Source organism: Poecilia mexicana, unplaced genomic scaffold (genome assembly GCF_051168715.1).
Source record: "Poecilia mexicana isolate PSO_F unplaced genomic scaffold, ASM5116871v1 scaffold_21, whole genome shotgun sequence".
NCBI lineage: Eukaryota > Metazoa > Chordata > Actinopteri > Cyprinodontiformes > Poeciliidae > Poecilia > Poecilia mexicana.
Window position 1 is genome coordinate 1,760,417 of NW_028263390.1, and position 21,704 is coordinate 1,782,120.

The following is a 21,704-nucleotide window of genomic DNA, read 5'->3' on the forward strand; positions in this document are numbered from 1 at the left end:
GTGAGAGGAGAGTGTGTATATATATATGTGTGTGTGTGTGTGTATATATATATATATATATATATATATATATATATATATATATATATATATAAATTCCCTTCTCACCCTCCGTGGGTGGTCTCTTTCATCCTCTGAGCTCAGGTCCTCTACCAGAGGCCTGGGAGCTTGAGGGTTCCTCCAGTATCTTGGCTGTGCCTAGAACTGCACATTTCTGGACTGAGATGTCTGATGTTGTTCCTGGGATCTGTTGTAGCCACTGCTCCAGTTTGGGGGTGACTGCCCCGAGGGCCCCGATGACCACAGGCACCACTGTGGTCTTCACCTTCCAGGCCTTCTCCAGTTCCTCTCTGAGGCCCTGGTATTTCTCCAGTTTCTCGTGCTCCTTTTTCCTGATGTTGTGGTCACTTGGTATTGCTACATCCACCACAACGGCTTTCCTCTGTTCTTTATCCACCACCACAATGTCCGGTTGGTTCGGCATTACCATCTTGTCTGTCTGGATCTGGAAGTCCCACAGGATCTTAGCTCGGTCATTCTCCACCACCTTTGGGGGTGTTCCCCACTTTGATCTCGGGGCTTCCAGTCCATATTTTTTTTTATATATATATATATATATATATATATATATATATATATATATATATATATATATATATATATATATATATATATATATATACACACACACACACACACACACACACCCATGTTTGTCTGGCTATCGTTGTGGGGACTTTCCATTGACTTTCATTCATTTCTACAGCCTAAACCTGACCTTTACCCTTTTCCTAACCCTAACCATCACATACCTAACCCTAACCCTAACCAAAACTCAATTCATACCTTAGCCCTAAATCTGACCCCTGACCCAAAAACAGGGTTTCCCCTCGTGGGGACCAGGCTCCGGTCCCCACGAGGAGCGATTGGTCCCCACAACGTAGTATATGTCAGGAAAATCGTCCCCACAAGGTATTACAAACAAACGCACACACACACACTTTTAGACTATATTAATATAGACTTTATGGGGAAACAAAAAGCATAAAACATCAGCTTTACTGTAAATATTTCACTTTGCAAAAGTTTTTTCAGTTATTTATTTGTGTGTTGAACTGGATCAGGACTGAATGATGGGGAACCATCACTGGTGACTGCATGGTCTGTTTAACTTTCCCCACATAGTTTTTTGGTGAGCATGTGGTGTTCAGGTGATTCTGCTTTAAGCAGCTGATCAAGTTTGGAAGAAAAGCTCAGAAACATCCCAGTGTGACCAGCAGCACAAACCAACCAGGCTGCATTGTGACAGGGAAAAATATCACCCAATTCCTGTGAAACAAAACAGAATGCAATTCCAATTCAAAGAAATTCAAAGAAAGGCAATTCCAAAAGTAATACATTAAACTGTTAACTTCTTTTAATATGGCACTTCAACTGGCTCATGAATTTATTGCTACTACAAAGAAAAGTTGAGATCATAGCAGAGATTACACTCACATCGTGCCACCAAACTGAAAAATGAAGCAATAATAAATGGTGTATGGACTCCATTTATTATTATCGAATTAAGACATTTATCATTAAACAGTAAATGAATCCTTTTTCTGTCTCGGTTCTCCAGCTGTTCTAATAGGAGCAGCAGCTCAAAAGCCAAACACAATGAAAGCAGAAGAACCAATCCTTCATTAAAACTGTAAAGTTTTATCCAGAGTTAGACATGGAAAGATGTGGCGTCTGTATCCTGCTTGATCAGGATGTTGATCAGGCAGCATCCTCTGGCCTTACCAATCTTAAATCAACTTTTTGGTTCTAACATTCATCAACTCCTGAGACTGATGTGTCTTCTGAAGCAGCTGTGGGAATCACTATCATTTGTGAGTATGAATGGATGAATGACTGAATGTAGTGTTAAGTTCTTTGTGCTGTACAAGTACAGGTCATTTATCACTTCACACAAACACAAGAGTCTTCTGAAAGGCTGAGAGACGTACATCTGTTGGAAAGACGATTTTGCTGCTTAGCCACTTGGTCTGAAAACAGTGGCTGTTTGACGTCTAGAAATGTAATAATAAGACGTAGAGCTTTTAAAAGAATGTTCACAAATGACACCACAGTTCATTGGAAGCACAATTCGCTTCCAAGAACTGTGATTTGACTGCCTTCACTCGTGTTCAGTCCAGTTCTTGTCTACTTCAAAAACTTGTCTACTTCAAAAACGTGCATTCTTTGTTATATATATACTATACTCAACAGCTATTAATCATTTAGATATTAAATGTCGTGACACTCAAATAATGAAGCAAAATTTTGCTACCATATAAGCACGACTGATCCTGCTGAGGTGTTGAGAGCTTCACAGTTTCTTCAGAAAATACTTTATAAATCAGCAAAAAGTTATTTTCCTCATCAGATTTATTTCACTGGGTTACATCTTTACTTGCAAACATAAACTCATAAAATCATTTGTGAACATTCACACGCTGAAAATTTTGTTGATGGTGATTCTTTGGCAAATCAATTATGACTCTGAGGTTCTTACAAGTTCTAACAGTCCTGCTATAAAACCTGAAGATCACAGTGCAGCATGCTGCATGTACACAGGAGAGAACTCTAAAAAATCTGCTTAGAGTGAATATCCATCATCTAACAGAAACCTTCAATTTAGCATAAAAACTACACTGAATTAAAAATCTGATGCTTTTAATTTTAAAGCACACCTACACACGCGCGCGTACACACACACACGTTTGTTTTGCTATCTTTGTGGGGACTTTCCATTGACTTCCATTCATTTCTACAGCCTAAACCTTACCTTTACCCTTTACCCTTTTCCTAACCCTAACCATCACATACCTAACCCTAACCAAAACTCAATTCATACCTTAGCCCTAACTCTGACCCCTGACCCAAAAACAGGGTTTCCCCTCGTGGGGACCGGAGCCCGGTCCCCACGAGGAGCAATTGGTCCCCACACAACGTAGTATATGTCAGGAAAATCGTCCCCACAAGGTATTACAAACAAACACACACACACACACACACACACACACACACACACACACACACACACACACACACACACACACACACACACACACACACACACACACACACACACTAAGTTAATAAGAACTCCTTGTGTCTATGGTAAATGGCAGCTTACATAATACTCCTGATATTTGCTGACTCTCATCTTTTAAAAGATCAAGGAAAACATGAGAAGTGTGTGATAGTTTATATCTTGCTTTAAAACTAAGACTTTCTCCAAACTCTTGGCCCAACATCATGAAATCAGATTTCTGTGCAGCAGGAATTTCAAACATAGATCAGTCTGAGAGAAAGAGCTCACATTGGCCCATGTTGCTAACTTATCAGTTACAGTTTTAATTGACAGAATAAGTACAGCCGTTGGATATTCAACAATTACATGAGGAGAAGGAGACATGTTGGCCGCAGCATGAGTTCTACAAATGAAAAAAGCTTCCCGTTCTTATAAATTCACAATGCCGCAGAGAGTAAAAGTCACACTGATTAAAAGACACCCTGGAGGTGTTGTTGACTGCAGCAGCAGGAATGATACGACCTCCTGAGAGGAGCAGGCTGCTGAGGCGGCAGAGCACGAAGGGCTTTTCCAGCAAACTGGTTCCAGTACTAAATAAGAGCTAGTGCTAGCTTCAAACCCAGTATTTTTTCGGCTTAATGTTCTTAGGCTAAATGAGGAAGCAGGAAGTGATGCTATGGTCACACAAACTTCATGAAAAAGACCCTCCTCCATCAGAGGCTTGATGCAGGTTCACAGAGACCAACAACCAACTAAAACTCAGCGTCCTGAAGTGAAGAAAGGCATCTAGAAATAAAACGTATTATTATTATTATTAAAAGGCTTTAAGCAATATGTTTTGGATTTACTGTGGTGTTTGTGTTAAGTTGATGGATGAAAACCGCTAAGCTTTAATGGGAACATGAAGTCGAGGCATGAGGAAGAGGAGTTAACCAGCTGTCATGCTAGACGTGGTTGCTACTCTGCTGCCGTTGTTTTACCCTCGTCTGCTGACAGTTTGGATTCAGGGGAATTTAACAGTGAACTGTGTGCTGGGCCTCACCTAAACATCACAAGTTGTGTAAAGCAGCACTTCTAAATCAAATATATGACATTAAAACATGTGTGCAGAGGCAATGAGACAAACTATACACTGTCTGGGTAAGCGGTTCCTCTGCTGAAACACAGGATACACCAGAGACAGGAGGAAACATCCTGGAAGACATCATAATAAGGCTGTGCCTGCTCTGCAGTTGCGAATAAAACCAGGAGTTTTTAAATTTGTAATAGAATCAGATTAGAAACAGCTCTAGCATCAGCCTGCTCTAGTTCAGGAAGCATGTTAGTGGAAAAGGCCCAACGTCAGTGTTAGCTACAGCCTCAGCTCGCCCTCCACGGTTCTGATCAGAGTTCTGTGGACTACAGCAGTAAGAGGAAACATCACAGGTCATAGTTGAACTTGTATTCATTAGCCAAGTAGATTCTGCGGAAGATGAGGGCAGCCAAGGCAAGGGTGAGAACCACGATGAGGACTGCAGAGGCTGCATGGTTGTCATGGCGAGGCGCCGGGCCAAACAGAGCTCTGCTAGCTACTGGCTCTCTGCCGGCCCTGGGGGCCTGTCGGCTGAGCTGCTGGGCCCGGCGCTGTCTGGGACTGAGCCGACGAACAGGGCCGCTGTCATCAGGGGCCTGGGGCTCCTCTAGATCTGCTGCTGGAGACGCTTCCGCCTGCAGGGGGACATTAAATCCTTCAGACTAAGCCTTAAGTCACATGTTATCAGATACTTTTGTCTTTTAGATGTGTTCAGGGTGTGCTAGACCAGGGTGTGTGTGGGGTTCTCCAGCTCAGAGCTCGGTTTCTATGTTTGGTTCAACCAAAGCAACATGAACTTGAGACAGTTTGTGTTCTCACTACTCCAGCAGCCCAAACCCTAATTTGGTTTCTCACAGCACTAATGTGTAGTCAATGGTAGCATCATTGGTCAGTATAATGAAAACTAAAAGCTCAATGTGAGAATAGAATCAGCACAGTGTGTGAGACGGTGCATAAACGTTTAGGATAAATTAGATCTCATTTAATTAAACCCAGCAGGATCAGACAGCAGGCTGCAATAGGAACAGGAAATCACTGCACAGACAACATGGACTTGTTTATGGGAAGTAACTGGTGGAGGAAGCTGGAGGTTAGTCCAGCAGGCCATGCAGTATGCTGTGATCCATCTTTTTAGAGTTTTAGCTTCAACTTCAGAAACAGATGGTATGGACTATTTTAGCTCTGCCTGGTTTATTTAAACACAGGATACTAATCTAAGTTGACCCTCTCCTCTGCTCCTTCAGAATCAGTCTCAGTGGTTCCCTGGATAGCATCTGGCACCAAAATCAATCCTCTTAGGCAACACAGCTTGCTGATATTTTCAGATCTGCTGAAGAGAAGCTGTGGAAATAAAAGCTGAAAGCCAAAGAGCTCGTCTGCTCTTACGCTGACAGAGAGCTGATGTCTGACTGCAGAACTAAAACCACCAGCTATGGGCAACAGTTTAGCAGCTGAAGCAGGCATGAAGAAAAAACATTAATGTAAGAATCTGTATCCTCTTTTGTCTGATTTCCATCTTTCCTGGATTCTGGGATTTAGTTTTCTGAAAGACAGAATAATCAAAATGACAAGAAATAAAAGCTTGAAATATTTTAATCTGAGATGAATCTATTGAATGAAATGAATGGAGAAAAAATATTGAACTTTTATTCTTTTTTAATGTTTTTAAATGTATATCAGTATAACATCTGCTGTTCTGACTGCTGCTAATCACAGAAATATCAGCTCAGGTGTCTTTATGACCTGAGCTGTATGGGGTCTGTGTTGAAGCCCGCCCATACTGGACTTATATAGCAGAGGGGGACACAAGGAACAAAGGTCAGACAGAGACCAGACGGAGCCTCACAGCAAATATGGTGGGAAGACAGACAGATGTCCAAAACCTGCTTTTATTAGCTAAAAAAACAAATGTAAGTAGATTTTCAGAATTTACCCAAACCAGCCTCGATGAGCAGTTAAAAAATATATTTCTGAGTATTTTGGGTCCTTTTATGAAAACTCTAATTTCAACTTGAAAAGTGTCACTGGAAGAGTGTGTACAGATTAAAAAGAAGTTTGCCTCACAGTGATTTCTGAAATCCAAATAAAACCTGAGAGAGAGCATAGTTATGTGGCTCTCAGTCTGTCCCACATGACACGGCGCCACCTACCTGTTCAGCCTGGGGCCTTTCCTCAGCCTGCTGCTCCAAAGAGCTGGAGGTTTCTCCCTGGGTGACAGTCGAAGCTTTACTTCCACTTGTAGAAGCCTGTGGTATTATACTGGATTCTGCCTGTATGTACACACAGGAAACTGCAGTCATCAGCATGGTGTGTTAGACCAAATCATTCAGACGTAGATCTTTATCATGACAGATATCACAGTTACAATTTTTGTTGGTCTAGATCACATGTGTCAAACTCAAGGCCCGCGGGCCACATGTGGCCCGCCATGTCATTTTATGTGGCCCCCCAGCGTTTTATAGGCCCATGACTGACTTAAAATAGGTTTTGAGCACGAATTGACTACAAACTACATCTCCCATAATGCATTCCGATTGTTACCAGCCAACATTACGGCTTCTCGCCACTAGAGGGCAGCAGAGTCACCTCAAGCTGCTTATTGATTTTCCCAGCGAATAAAACTGAGACGTTGACAAGCTAACATCAAAACGTCCAAGAAAAGAAAAATCGATTTACAAGTAAGACTGTGAATGAAGATGTGCGAGTTGGTGTCAGGGCGGCAGATGGCGCTAGACTTTTTTGTTATCTGTTATCTTGACCGACAACATAAAAAAAACTCGGTCCTGTACTATTTTTACCCGTGAAATTACAATCATATTCACCGTGAATCCAGATCCTATCACAAATTAAGCAGATAAATGTATCTACATTTTTCTCTTAGTGACAAAAAACACTCCAATAACTTTTAATAAATTAAATTAAGCGACTTCACTTAAATTAGCATCACCCTGGAGTCTGAACGCACTTCCTCCTGGTTCCCATCTGCAGAAAAATCTGCGCTAATTCATCAGTCAGTTGGATCTGTCTGGTCCAAACAGATCAACTGAACTCTGTGAGTGTTTTACCCTGCTCGTAACGCCTGGATTTTTTTTTTTGTTGTTGCGTGGTTTCGCTTCTCCGAAACGGACAGATGTTACGTCTGCAGAGCTCCTCCAGAGCGCCGCTCTCCTGGGTATCGTGCACCAAGGGTCCATTTCTGAAATCTTCTGGATGAGTTACTTCCAGCGGTTTTTAATTCTTTGCAGCGGCGTACCCGCGTCCGCAGTGGTTGAGCAGCGGACTGCGTATGTTACAGTCTAATTAACTTTTGCATCGTCATTTATTTCCTCAAGATAAACTGCCGGCTCCTCAAATGGATTAACACAACGTTGCATTCTCTTTAGTTTTCTCTGGTCTGTAATGGAGACTTGAATTTAACACTCCATTTCAACCAAAGGTTTCGAATGGGCTTCCTAACCAGAAGCTCCAAAGCGTTATTTAACAATATGAGGTGTTTAATTTATTTTTAACATTGTATTTTCATACATTTTATGCTAGGGGTGCCCAAGTCTAGTTTTCCAGAGCTACTATCTGCAACTTTAGATGCGTTCCTTCTCCAACACACTTGGATCATTGACTCATTATAAGGCTCTACAGAACTGAGTTGCTGCTAATGAGGGAAGTCAACCTTTTGTCCGGGGTGTGTTTTAGCAGGGATGCATCTAAAAGTTGCAGTCTGAAGGACTGCAGCTGGGCACTCCTGATTTGTACCGTCAATGTGGCCCCTTGAGGGTGGCCAATATGCTGAAGTGGCCCTCGGTGAAATTGAGTTTGACACCCCTGGTCTAGATCCTTACTCACCTACTGAAAGTGTGTCCAGCAACTGAAGGTAAAATAAATCAGAAATTTCTCTTTATTAGGATATGTGAAGTGATCCAATTGAACAGAGGAAAAATCCGTAACTGAAGCCTTCCACTGCAACATTCAAGGCAGTATTAATTACTAGCACTGCTTAAGTGTTAATGATAAATGATAGAACATGATAATTAAATTCATAGTTATATCTTTAATCAGTTTTGTAAGCAACAGACTGAGCTGTCCAGGCTAGAATGATGTCTTCATTTGTCTTCATTCATACTCTGGTTAGTGGGTCATAGATGTCAATCAAACTTCAAGAAAATGTAAACTTCTTACAGCCTGAACCTTCCAGTATTCATGCCTTCCAGACAAGCTATGTGTTAAGAAAAACAAAACCAGCTAATTAAACACTAATAGAGAAATGGTGAGTGGGAGTATCATACTTGTATGATATTATATATGATATTATGTATTAGGGCTGAAACGATTCCTCGAATGATTCGAGTACCTCGATTACTAAAATTCCTCGAGGAAAATTTACCTGCCTCGAAGCTTCGTTAATTTATGTTTTATTAGTTAGCGCACCGTGTTCCGGCCGGGACTTCATTTGCGTTGCGCGGAGCTCTCACTTCCGCCTCTGAGTTGTTGACAAAAGCTAAGTCTCAGCGGCATAAAGTCCAATCTTCAAGATTGGCCCGTGGGGATTTTATTGATTGATGATAATGCCCGACTTTTTATCGTTTCTGGGGAACCAATAAGCATCCTTAAAATGACTGGGGGAATGCCTGGAGTACGGCAGCATTTCTCCTCCGGGGCTGCTGGTTGAAAGCGAACGGCGGGAAGAGCGCTGAGGTGAGCGGATAGACTGAACAGGGCGGGCGGCTGAGTAGCTGATGCTTACCGTGTAAATGTAGCTTTACCGACGAACCGCACAATAAATTTCATATCCCGGTCTGAAGAAACGGGTGGCGGAGCGCATCGTACATGGCTGGTAGATGAGTTTCTGAGTGTGACCAGTGAAGGTGTCGTAAATATCCCGTATTGCTTCCCCCCGTGTTCGTCCCCCGGTCTAACGGTTCGTCAGTCCGCTGGTCTATTTCCTCCCCTCCACCCCATCTTACGTTCGTTCATTCGCCCTCTCCTCCCACTCCAGGCGGAATTTCCCGTATTTTCAAACCCAAAGCGTGACAGGTTAGGTGGCAAGGTGAGTTTAATTAATCTATTAAACTCACTGAAGATGAATACATAAACTAAAAGCTGGATTGTAGACATTTTTTATAAGCACATTTGTGAGCCTGCCTCTTTGTTATTAAATTCAATATAATTTCAGATTTTTCTATAACTTTTCTTCTGGTTAACTTAGAAAGTGAGCTATTATTGTTACAGGTTAGTTTTCTAAACTACAAAAAAGCAACTGTTAGGGATGCTCAAATATGAAAAATTGGACTGATATTGATATCTGATAGTAACACCGGTATTATGCCAGATTTACCAATATTTCATTTTAGAATTTTTTTTTATCCGATTACTCGATTAATCGTAAGAATAATCGATAGATTACTCGATTACTAAAATATTGGTTTACAACAGCCCTATTATGTATAATACAACTGCAGAGTGTAATCTTTTGATCACAGTGGATCCCTGCCTGTTCCCGGTTCAGTTTTCACAGATGCTTTTTATAGTTTGTGAAACTGAATTACCTAGGCAAAATGCTACTTCACATGGCTTAATAGTTGACGTTTCCAAAGCAGCCAATCCAGGAGCTCCTTTCACTTTCCTTGGCACCGATTGGCAGCAGCCCAAAGAGTAGAGATGTGAAGGATCCTGGGTGTTAGCTTCTTCAGTAGTGCAAACCCATTTATCCTCAGTTAGTGTGCTAGGTACAATTAAAGTGCATTTGGTATTTAAGTGATAAAATAAACTGTTATGTGTTTTTTAGAGGGTATAAAGTATTCAGGGATTTCAGCTTTTCACAGGTTCATCACAAGGTTAGCTTGTATAACTTGTGCACCAGGTTCTGTTTAGTGTGATGTAACACTTTCAACAAGCAATTCTGTTCATAGAAATTCATTTCTATAAGTAGCTCTCTGAACAGTACTAACACATTTCTGATCATTTGACATTTTATTGAAAGACTAAATCAAGGGTCACATTAATCAAATATTTTCTGCCTTTGAGATCTATCTATCTATCTATCTATCTATCTATCTATCTATCTATCTATCTATCTATCTATCTATCTATCTATCTATCTATCTATCTATCTATCTATCTATCTATCTATATATATATATATATATACATATATACACACACACACACACAGAGAGAGAGAGAGATCCAGTATAATTAATGTCAATCAATTATACTGGATGACATCATCAAGAAAGAATACTTCCCACCAAAAATGGAGTTTGTACCTTGAATTTGATTTGCTGTGCTAGTTCTTTGGCCTGGCGATCCTCAGCACTGGGGTTGCTGTTGGAGGTCAGAGGCAGGAGGGCAGATCGCATCGTACAGCCACAAGCTTCACAGCAGAAGTCCTGGGACCTGGGAACCAACATGGATCAACATCGTGTCTCAAGGACATCTTCAGTTTTGCAGCTCACAATTTCATACAATGAAAAAGTCACCTGTGATAACATCAAACCATTAATGAGGCATCTTTACATCAAGACATATGAATAAATTGACTTATAAACACTAAGGACCTTAAAAACATTGCTTTTAGATACCTATGGGATTTTTTTATTCTATTATTTAAACAAAGCATACACTGAAATCAAATATGTTGCATATTGGCAAGTTGCTAACATATTTCTGAATGTTTCAAAGCCTTTCACACAATGACTTGTATAAGTCAGCAGCTAGCTGCTGACATTTGCAAATAAACTGCAAACAACTTTATCACAACAGAACAGAAGCTATCTAGCTTTTCAGCTTCTTAAAGTGAAACCAAGAACATTTGGTTTTTCAACATATTTACAGACATATCATGTAAATATGTTGAAAAACCAAATGTTCTTGGTTTTTCAACATCTCTCTGTTTGTGTTGTGGTGAAAAAAATAGCAGTAGAAAGATCTTTAACACTCAACTATCACTCCTAACCCATAGCACAGCAAACACAAGCTGCAATACAACATAGGAAATGAGTGAAATGATTCTAAAAAGATCTTACTTTTTAGCGAGGGTCTTTCTCTCCTCTGGGGTGTAATCCAGAGATCCTATTGCACCTTCACCTTTAGTTGGCATGAATCCAATTATAGCTATTAGAGCAGTTCGAACTGCAAGACAAAAACAGAACAAATAAAAATATGAAAAAAGAAACAAAGAATCATAAGTGAAGGCAATTTAGCAATGTAATAAAATAGGTAGGTTTACATTGTATCACTGTTTACACATGTTTAACAACCTTCTTACACAGCAGATCTGAAACTTTGTCTATGTGAACATGCAGAATGGACCTGTTGTCAGACATATTTTACAGATTCATATTTTCTTGATTTTATGAAGAATCCTTCTTTGTACCAAGATCTTCAGATGTTCCAGAGTATTCTCCAGAACATAAACACCCTTCTTAATCAGGTTGTGTAGCCTTTTTTTATTTACTAATTATTCTTATTTATTGTTTAGTTTTTAGTTGAAGTATGTTGTAAAGATGATTTATGCCAAATGTCAAGGACATCTCTCAGTCTTTAAGGTGATGGCCTTCTTCAATCTTGGCGATTATTAGTACATTTTTAAAATAGTACTGTTGCTGAAAATATCTGTGAACAATTGAATTTAAAGAGTCATGTCAAATTCAAGCCTACAGTTGTTGGGGCACAAGAAATAAGAAACATAAACTGGAACATGTTTTACTGAGAATGTGGAAAACAATCTGGAGATGTACTTGTCCAATATTAACATCTGTATCACTACTCATATTGAAACCGCAGGTATCTGTATCGGTATGGAAAGGGAAAACAGTGGATTGGAACAATAGTAATTGGTTAATACTTACTGCTCCAAGAAGGCTGCCAAGTCTCTGGGTGGTGACCTGAGATGCTCAGACAAATCTTCTTCCCAACTTCAAATCTCCCATTTGGCTGTGAGGGAGAAAAAGACAATTGACTGGATATGGCACAGACAACAAATGATCCGAAGTTTTTACAGACAGGCTGAGGCTGGAAAACCTGAGAACAAAACATACTAATTTAAATGTTTTCTGACATGCAATAAAAATAAAATACATAAAATATGACAGAGAAAAACTACATAAGAAATGGACATTGAAAATCCTTTGGAATAATCTTATTTACATGGTTATTATAGCAGGTGTGTTACTGTAAATCAATCTCATTCTCTCAGAAACAGTGAATAAACAATCAGGACTTGATTTTGAACATGACACCTTCCATGGCCTCAGGTTCAATAAAATGCCACTAAGGCTAAAATTGGAGTCTAATCTAATATGTTCTTGTTCTGCTTCAGGAGAAGGGACTAAAACATGGGCTTTTTCTCCATCTTACTGTTAGCAGGATGATGCTGGGAGGCTTCATGGGGTATTCTGGGGGAAGCACAATCCTGCCATGGTACACCCCACCATCAAAATCAGAATCTGGAGGCCCGCGTACAGAAAAGTGCCATTCAAAGAGGTTGTCCTGGAGAAACAAAACAATGTCACAATTAGTGCAGACTAGAATGTGTGAATACATACAGGAACATGCACTGACTGGAGGTGACAGCTGACAGCAATGTAACAGCGGTCTGTTGTATTAAGTAACGACGAGAAAAAAAAACCTCCTGAGGTAAAAACCTGATGTTATTGAAGTTGTGGGAATCTGACTGAATCTTTGATCAGATGATGATATGGTCAACATTTGTTCTAAATTCTTTTCAGGATTTCCCTTTTAGTAGTTTCACATCCTGTTTCTTTGATCGTGTCTTCTGTCTTTATTGAAATGGTCAAACATAGAAGTGCAATAATAAGAGGTCAATAAGCCATGTAGAAGAGAATTTACCCTTCAGAATTGTACTCTAGATTAAACTGTGATAGATTTGAGACTGTTACGAGAATCATCACTTAATTAGACTGATGCTAGTTATAATATCTAACTATGATTAATTGGTTTATTACTGACAACTGTTGATTCACCAGTTTTGAGGCCATCAGTTTTAAAAGGTTCACTATGTCTTCAACAACAAATACTGACTTTTGATCTTTTCTCCTCCTTTTACATTATTACTTTACAATTCTTGTCTTGAACTTACAGCAATTTACACTCAACTGTTTACCATTTCATTATTCCATGGCTCCCACTAATATAATGCCTAACCCTGGCTTGCTTCTACAGGTACAATGGGCTCAGTAAAGATCCACCCTGTCAACCTGTAGAGTTTTAAAAGGTCTGCTGACCATCTGGGTGAGACTGTTTTCAACGTACGTCCAGTGGTTGGGCGTGGTAGTGCTCTGTCGGATCCCTCAGTTCTGCAGCTTCCTTCATTAGCCTCTTCACCGCTACGACAGGGACAGTGAAAGGAAGAGTTAGTGACCAAGTAGATGGCATCAGCTCCCGTTCCTCTCAGCTACTACTGATCTTCTGCGCTTCCAGAAGGAAACCAGCACTTCTTCAAACTGTTGCAGTTATTTCAGCTGAGAATCAGAAAAGCCAACACCCAAGTATATTCCAATGAAAAATTACCTTCTGTACAAATTACCAGCTTAAAGCTCTTATCAGCATTTATACTGAGAAAATGTGGGAAACGTCTGGGACGTGGATGGACTGTCATATCATTCATGGAATGATATGAATCTGGATCAGATGGTTACACATGGAGACATTTCATTATTTTACACAGAAAAATTAAAGGTGTCCTAGAATGAAAAATGTAAGATATTCAGTATTTTTCTTATAATACAATATATTTTTATTTTCTTTAATAGTAACTAGGACCATGTCTATCCTGTGACTTTTCATCAAAAGCACACTTGAGGTCTGTTAAACTTTGCTGTTTATATATGTGAAGACTGAATTGAGTAATATTCCCTTTTGGTATGCATGAAACCATTGTAAATATACTTTTACTGTAGTATTATTAAGGCAAAGTACACAGTCAGAGCTAAAGCCTTCATATAAGTAAGATAAACTAAGCTTTAACTTGAATTTCAGTCGATAACCATAAAGATTTGCAAATTGAATTTCCATAGAATCCCAGCTCTGAGTTCAAGGTATCAGCTAATGATCAGCACTTGGTCTGAAATATACACCTCTGCTGCTTCAGTCTAGCTACAGCAAACATCAGCATCCTAGGAAGGTTACACAAGTCCTGCAGAGGACGATGAGGATTATAGCTATCTGAAAGGGTGGGGTTACTTCCTGCCTCAATGAAGGACATAAAGTCAGCTTCTACTGTACTGGCTGTAATGTAACAGCTCATCACGTCTGAGCAGAGAAGTGAAAGAGCTCTTGAGAAAAGTGCCTAGAGAAATAAATCACATGGTTCTTAGAACAAGGACATGAGTAACAACGTGCCAATGTCATTTTTCTAGCTCATGTGAAAAATTCATAGTGTATACATCAAGTTCAGAGGGAAGTCAGTCTGCCAGGCAGCTGGGTCAATATATAGGCAGATATGGCAAACGGCATGAGTGACCAGCCCAGAGTGGAGAACACAGGATGGGAGTGAAAGTTAGTATGGAATTAGAAAAAGGTAAAGTCAAATTTGGAGGCTGCTCAGGCAGTCCAATTTTATTTGGGATCCAATCAATAAAAGACTGCTGGGATGTTAAAATGAATTCTAAAATCTGGGAAACTGAAGATACAGATAAGGGAGAACTAGAAAAGTGGATGGGGGGCAATAAAAGAGTAAGATGAAGTGATAGGAGCTGGAAGCTATAGGGGAAAAGTAAAGCAGTGGAGCAGAGATCGCCTCATAGCACAACATTTTTACAGAATATGGTCATCTGATTTTGCTGAAGGCCAGCCATTCTGAATTCATCACACTTATCCTGCACTGCAGGATGAGGAATCTGCACTGCTCCACCCTCCTCAGTGTTCTCTATATTCAGAAACTGAAGTGCTTCAGGATTACTTATGATTTCAATTACAAACAATAACAAAACTGCTTCAGCAGCATCTTCATCAATTTGTACATTTCAGATCAAAACTTGTTCACAGAAGCCATCTTCCTGAGTGGGATGATGGTTGGACATTTCCAGGTCTATGCTTATATACAAGTGCTTGAATAGATGAACGCGGAACGTTCAAGCATCTGGAAATTGTTTTCCAAGGATGAACCAGACTTGTGCAGCTCCACAATTCTCTTCCTGATATTTTGGCTGGTTTCTTTTGACTTTCCCATCATGACAAACAAGAAAGCAGATTGTTCCAGTTGGGACATTAAAATACAAGTGAATCTCCAGTTAACTCAAGTTTGTCAGTAACCAGCCAGTAGCTTAGCCATGGTGGTGGTGCAGGTTCAGGACCGTCAGCTGGTTCTGTTTGTTGGGAAGAGATCTCACATCTCCAATAATGGAGGATGACTGGTCGGAGGTCTGTACCTCCTCTGGCTGTGGCGGCCAATAGCAGTGCAAGTCTCACACATAAATATTAATCAAAGACAGAAAGTGAAAGGAGCATTTTTCACTGCAATTATATTAAAATGAAAACAGGAAATGTTGGGAGAAGGTGATATGAAGTATCTTCTATTATTTATCAATTCACATGGAGATTAGTTGAACTGCTGTTAAAGGGAAAATAAAATGTGTTCATTTGGGTGTTTTTGTAGCATTTTTAAAGAAGTTCCATTTTATCATTCAAATGTTTCTTATTTGAAATACTAGCATTGAATGATCTTTTTAAATCTAAATCCCATCTTGCTTTATATATAGACCACAAAGAAAAGGTCAAGGAGCAGAAAATAGTCAATGATTTTTTTTTTTTTGAACAACCAATACCTCAGTCTTCTGTGAGTTAGAGCACGTGGTTTCCCCTGCTTAGTCTCATATCCCACCCAATCCTTCATTTAATGGTAAGCCGAGTGGACAAGGAAAGGCCTTTCCCACAAATGTGCCTATGATCTCAGCTGAGTCGGAGAGGTCAGGCCACTGGCCCAAGGCGATGGGTTGATAATCCCTGCATGTCAAATCATTTTATGTAACACACATTTTGAGTGTCTGCCACTGGGAATGAGTCACAGAAGGTCCAGAGGGGAAATAAGAGATTCTGTTGCATAACAACAGACCCAAAACAGAGACGTGGAAGGCCTGAGGGAGGGAGGGAGGGAGCCAAACTCCTCAAAAGTGTAATCTTCCCTAATTGCTTGCATGCCTCTGCTGTCACAGCAGAGATGAAATGTGCCTGATTACAGTAAAACCTGGTGGCCATGACAACAAACAGAAACAATGATTTTTCGGACTCATTAATAATTTGAGATAATTCCAAATAAACTGTGGTGGTATAAAACTGCTGCGTGTGCTGTATGGATGTTGTGGTGTATTTTTATTATTGTTTTTTTCTTTATGTTATATTTGTTTATATATTTATTATGTATTTATTTGCTAACTAAATAGTTATTGCAAACTAAATATTTAGCTACCAAGATAAATATTAGCAGCCAACTTAATACTTAGTTTGAAATTGTGACATTTATAAATTAATGAGTAATACACATAAAACATGACTTGATTTTTTATTTTTTTTTATTTATGAAAATCCAAACTATGCTGTCCACAAAGCAAATTGCTCCTTGGGGGATAATAAAGTTAATCTGATCTGATCTATATGTAGAATACCCCATCAGCTGGGTGCTTAGTCATTTCAGGTACATTTTTATAATTAGATTTTTTTTTTTTGCCACCGTCTGACGCCATATGTCATACTAAATTTCTATTTAGTTCAGTTAAGATTTTCAAAATTATTTCTAGAAGAATTAAAACTATTTTTAATCTATTCTTCTAACTCCAAAGTCTATGCATTTAAGTGATACTCCAAAATATAAACGCATCTAAAAACACATTTTTCCAAATACAAACACGTGGGAATCGTCCGATTAGGAATTTTCCTCTGAATACAAATTGCTACAACTCCAGAGCCACAGGTGGACCTTTGGACAGTTCTCTTAACACAGGATAAAATTGATAAAGAACCAACTAATGTTTTCAAATGTAGATGGAACATAAGCAGGTTTAAATAGTTTCTTTGCTCTGTGAGGCAGAAGACTGCAGCTCCAAGGAGGAGCTGCATGGAAATATGCAATTCTTTGTGAGAGCAAGTATTCAGGCACTCTTTATTTCATGCACTCAAAACATGCATGAAATAAATAAATAATACAATAAATTAAAAAGTGAAAGCAACACTCCAGATACACTGAAAAAAGAAAAAAGTTGAACCAACTTAATGGAATTGCTGCAACTGGTAACAAGTAAATTCAATTAAGTTTAACCAACTTAATGTATTAAGTTGGTTTAACTTGAAAGACTTAAGTCAGTCTTAATCAAATAATTTAGTTTACTTCAAATAAAGAAATGAATTAATAAAGGATCTTTTTCTTGGCACATGCAGGTGGCTTTTATTTGAGAGCAGTTAGTTAAACAGGAAATAGGGGGAAGACATGCGGCAAAGGTCATCAGGCCGGGAATCGAACCTGTGACGTCTGCATCGAGGACTAAGGTCTGCTTATGTGAGTTGTGCTCTGCAACACCACAAAACCTGGTCGGTACAGGATCTGTCCCTGGTGAAGCTTGGGTCATGACGTCAGACGTAGGACACATTGAAGTTAATCGTTTCAAGTAAAGTCAAAGTAAAAAGTTCCTCTAAGTTAAAAATATGTAACTTTTAAGTTAATTCAACACAAAAAAGTAAGTCGTTATTACTAAACCAAAAGAATTAAGTGGGATTAATAAATAAGTCCATAACATGAACTACAACCCAAATACACTTTTTAGATTGTATGTTTCTGATGAGGGAGTAACATAACATGATGCAAAGCTCAAAAAAGTACATTTTACATAATACCTCACCCTTACATATTGACTTTGTCCAAGTTTATTTTGTCTTCTTCTGGAAATAAGCTTCACAGGTCTCTTGTGAATCTGAGCTGGTGACATACAGATGCTACAGTGTTCTGGCTGATGTGCAGCAAAAACTCAGTGGTTCAGAACGTTCAGCGTCTCACTCTCAATTTCAGATCCATTCTGAAACAACTGACAATGTCTAGCAACAGCAGCAGGTGAAGTTAATGTAATGTTTTAAACTAACACAGTATCTGAGCGGGAAATAAAGACAATTGAGATGAACAACTCAGCTTTTGACTCAAGAAATTTGAAACTCAAAAATGTGAGATGCATCAATTTCCAGAACAATTAAAAATTACGCTTCTGATTCAACCAAAGTGTTTGATTTTTCTTTGTGATACATACTAAGAGAATACGTGTTTTTTTCTTTGCCATCTATGTATTCATCATGTAACCAAATGTTAATATAAATGTTAAAGGAGCAACAGTGTAGATATTAAAAGAACAAATGGTAACATTTCAACCCTGAAATTAGAACTACAAAAAGAGCAGGTCAATTTTATGTACAAATGACTGTAAAACATTATTAGCTACAAATTGTTACTTTGCCATCCCAGCTGCAGTACTAATTCCACACCACGTCACAAGTTAATAAACTGAACTAATCATTTACAACTCTTCCGTTCTACCAAAAGCATCTAGCCTGGTTCCTTGTTCTACAAGAAATACTGATTTATTTCACAGATTAAAATTACAAAAAAATCATACATTTTTACCACCAAATCTATGAAATATTAAAAAAGTAGACTTAAGTAATCACAAACTCAGTGGAACCTAAAGGAATTCAGGTGCCTTTAAAGTTCAATCAAAACGTCGAGTTAGCCACCCAACAACCTTTCAGCTATTGCTCTCCTACAGAACCTGGGCTCACTATAAACTATTTTAATGTTGTCTCAACTAACCACAATTTCTCTGGACAGGTGGCAGAAAAAAAATTTACATTTGTTTTTGCTTTTAAATAAAAAGAAAATATTTGTGTGACCCTCTAGCACTTTCCACATGATGAATTTGGCCCATGTGGTAAAAAGTTGACACCACTAGAGGTTAACAGCTGCTACTCAACGTGCAGAGCAAAATCTAAACATATGCCATGCTCACAACCTCCAAACAAACACAGCTAAACTAAAAACTCGGCTTTAAATAAAATGTGTATGAGTAAAAACGTAACGCTCAGTGTATCACTTTCATCTGCTTGAACCAATGATAATGTGTTGGGTTATTCTGATTGCTAATCTGAAGGAAATGAAAGCATTTCCATACCGTCCATACAACTGTAGAAATTTCCCCAAATGTAAAGTCAAACGTAGCTCTACGTGTTAGTGAGACAGTTTCAGTTGACATTTAAGTTAACCGGGGACGATACACAGCTGTTATATGGTTATTATGAGAGTAAAGTGTTGAAAGTTGGTTGGTTTTGTCATTTTTTTAGCAAACGGACAAGGAAGAGGTGAACGACTTTGACAGAGAGCTTACCTGGACTTTTAAGATTATATTTATTTTCCATGGTGGCAGACACGACGTATTATGCTTAATCTTGAAGTTCGTTAGAGAGTCCGCGGTCAACTCGTTCCAACACTAACTTCCTAGGCTACCTGGAATGAAGAACCCGGCTAGCTTGCTTTCTGGCTGAGATGCGCCGACAGCGGGAGGTCTTCCTCAGCGTACGGGCTCCGGATGCAGCAGCTTAGCGGACGTTTGCATACAGTTTCGTATCAAAATCAGAAGACGCCGTCTCTTAAGTTTTCTGACGTTTCAATATCGAAACACTCAGTTTAACATTTTTAGCGTGACGTCATTTTGTCGAACGTAAACAGGAAGTGATTGTGAATCCTTATTCTCTATTATTTTGCAACTGCCAAACTAACTAAACGATGCATTACCGCCACCTATTGAGCTGGAGTGTGTTTCACTTTTCCGCAGTCTTTGTTACAGCCTTAAACCAAATTGTATTTAACTAATCTCACTCTAATATTCTACACACGATTACCCCATTATGGCAATGTGGCAAACTGAGTGTATTACAAATTTATTAAAAATAGAAAAAAAACCCAAAAAAAACAACAACACATTTACAAAAAATATTCACAACCTTTGATTAATACTTTACTGGTTCATCTATTTTGAATATAATGCCACAAGACTAGCTCACCTAACGTACCTTGAGCAGTCAAAGGGCGAAAGTCCATTCTAGACAGGTCGCTAATCCATCACAGGGCAACACACTGATGAACAACCATCCACACACAGAGACGCATACACGAACAGATGTGCACACACACAATGAGAATTTAGAGACTTAGCAGCTTGTCTGTTTTTGGACTGTGGGAGGAAACCGGAGTATCCGGAGAGTTTGCATGTAAACTTCATGCAGAAAGATACCAGGCCAAGTTTCTAACCCAGGACCTGTTTACTTCAAGGCAACAATGCTACTTCACAGTCCTGAAAGAATAGCAATAATGCAAAATTAATTGCAAAGAATATTGCAGATTAAGGAGCGAGAAGAAGTGGTCAGTTTGTCGTCCATCAGCCTAAACTTTCAGCCACATAATTCCTGACTGAGATAGCTCAGGATAACATAAGGTGCTTTAACTAGAAGGCTTTATCAAAAGAAAAGTTTTGCACATGTTGACAAACCTTTTTGTACCCTCTATCAATGACTGAAATCCCACAGTTGTCACTGAAGTAACTTGAACACGACACAATGATGAATAAAAATTTACTAAAAACTAACCAATTAAAATGCAACATTATTTTTGAAATGTGGTCATTTCAAACTAATGAAACAGGCCTGAACAAAAATGATGGTACATGTAACTTAATATTTTGTTGCAAAACTTGTGGACGTGATCACTACAATCAGGCAATTTCTGTAACTGCTGTTGTGGAAAAAAATATTACCAAGCACTGTCAGGTGAAATCACTCAGTCAGGTTTATTCATGTACTGTGTACAACACAGAGAGCTTATAGGATAATCAATAATGAAGCAGTTCTGGATGAAAAGTTCTGCGAGGCAGAGGCAACACATGAGTTTTATACCAAGGATAAAGGATTCAAAACAAGGGAGAGTCAGTCTGGTTCTCATGCAGCTGTAGGAAAACAACTCCCAACCTTGTACATGTAACCCAAATAACTTTATCCAGTGGGAATATACAAGAAATTTGAATAAACATATAACAATATAACTAGCAGATATTACCTCATAATAATAACCCACTACACTGCCCATGAGACTTGAACACCTGTCCACAGGTATGCTGGTCCACTCCTCATCTACAAACTGTTCCATTTGTCTCCAGTTTGAATGGTGCCATCTGTGGACGGAATGTTTCAGCTCCTTCTGCAGATATTTAATAGGATGTAGGGAGTTAGGGGAAGTACAGTTATTTGTCCAGACTTGATGCCACATGTCAACATGATGTCCTGAGTTTGATGTCAGGAGTGTGTAGGTCAGATGATATTTGGAGCAAAACCAACAGAATGTTCAAGGTTACATTTGGGCCATTACTTTCAGAATCAAGAAAATACCCCACTATAATGACCTCATCACTCTAACACTAAATCAGATGAGAAATCTGAGAACAGATATAAAAACCTTGTAAGGTCCTGGTGGAGAGTGCAAAACAACAAACAGATGTTGTTTTAATACTTTGCAAATTGGACGAGGAAAGCTAA

At 39.1% G+C, this 21,704-nt stretch overlaps 1 protein-coding gene across 1 annotated transcript; it reads right to left on the reverse strand.

The window, feature by feature from the left end:
* Positions 1-1,534: 1,534 nt before the first annotated feature.
* ube2j1 (ubiquitin-conjugating enzyme E2, J1) lies at positions 1,535-20,246 on the reverse strand. Its single transcript, XM_015006397.2, has 8 exons — positions 19,505-20,246; positions 13,401-13,474; positions 12,486-12,617; positions 11,978-12,062; positions 11,153-11,258; positions 10,394-10,523; positions 6,284-6,403; positions 1,535-4,768 (listed from the first exon to the last, which is right to left on the reverse strand). Exons 1-8 carry the CDS (start codon positions 19,533-19,535, stop codon positions 4,481-4,483), a joined length of 966 nt encoding a protein of 321 aa, XP_014861883.1. The 5' UTR covers positions 19,536-20,246; the 3' UTR covers positions 1,535-4,480.
* Positions 20,247-21,704: the final 1,458 nt, after the last annotated feature.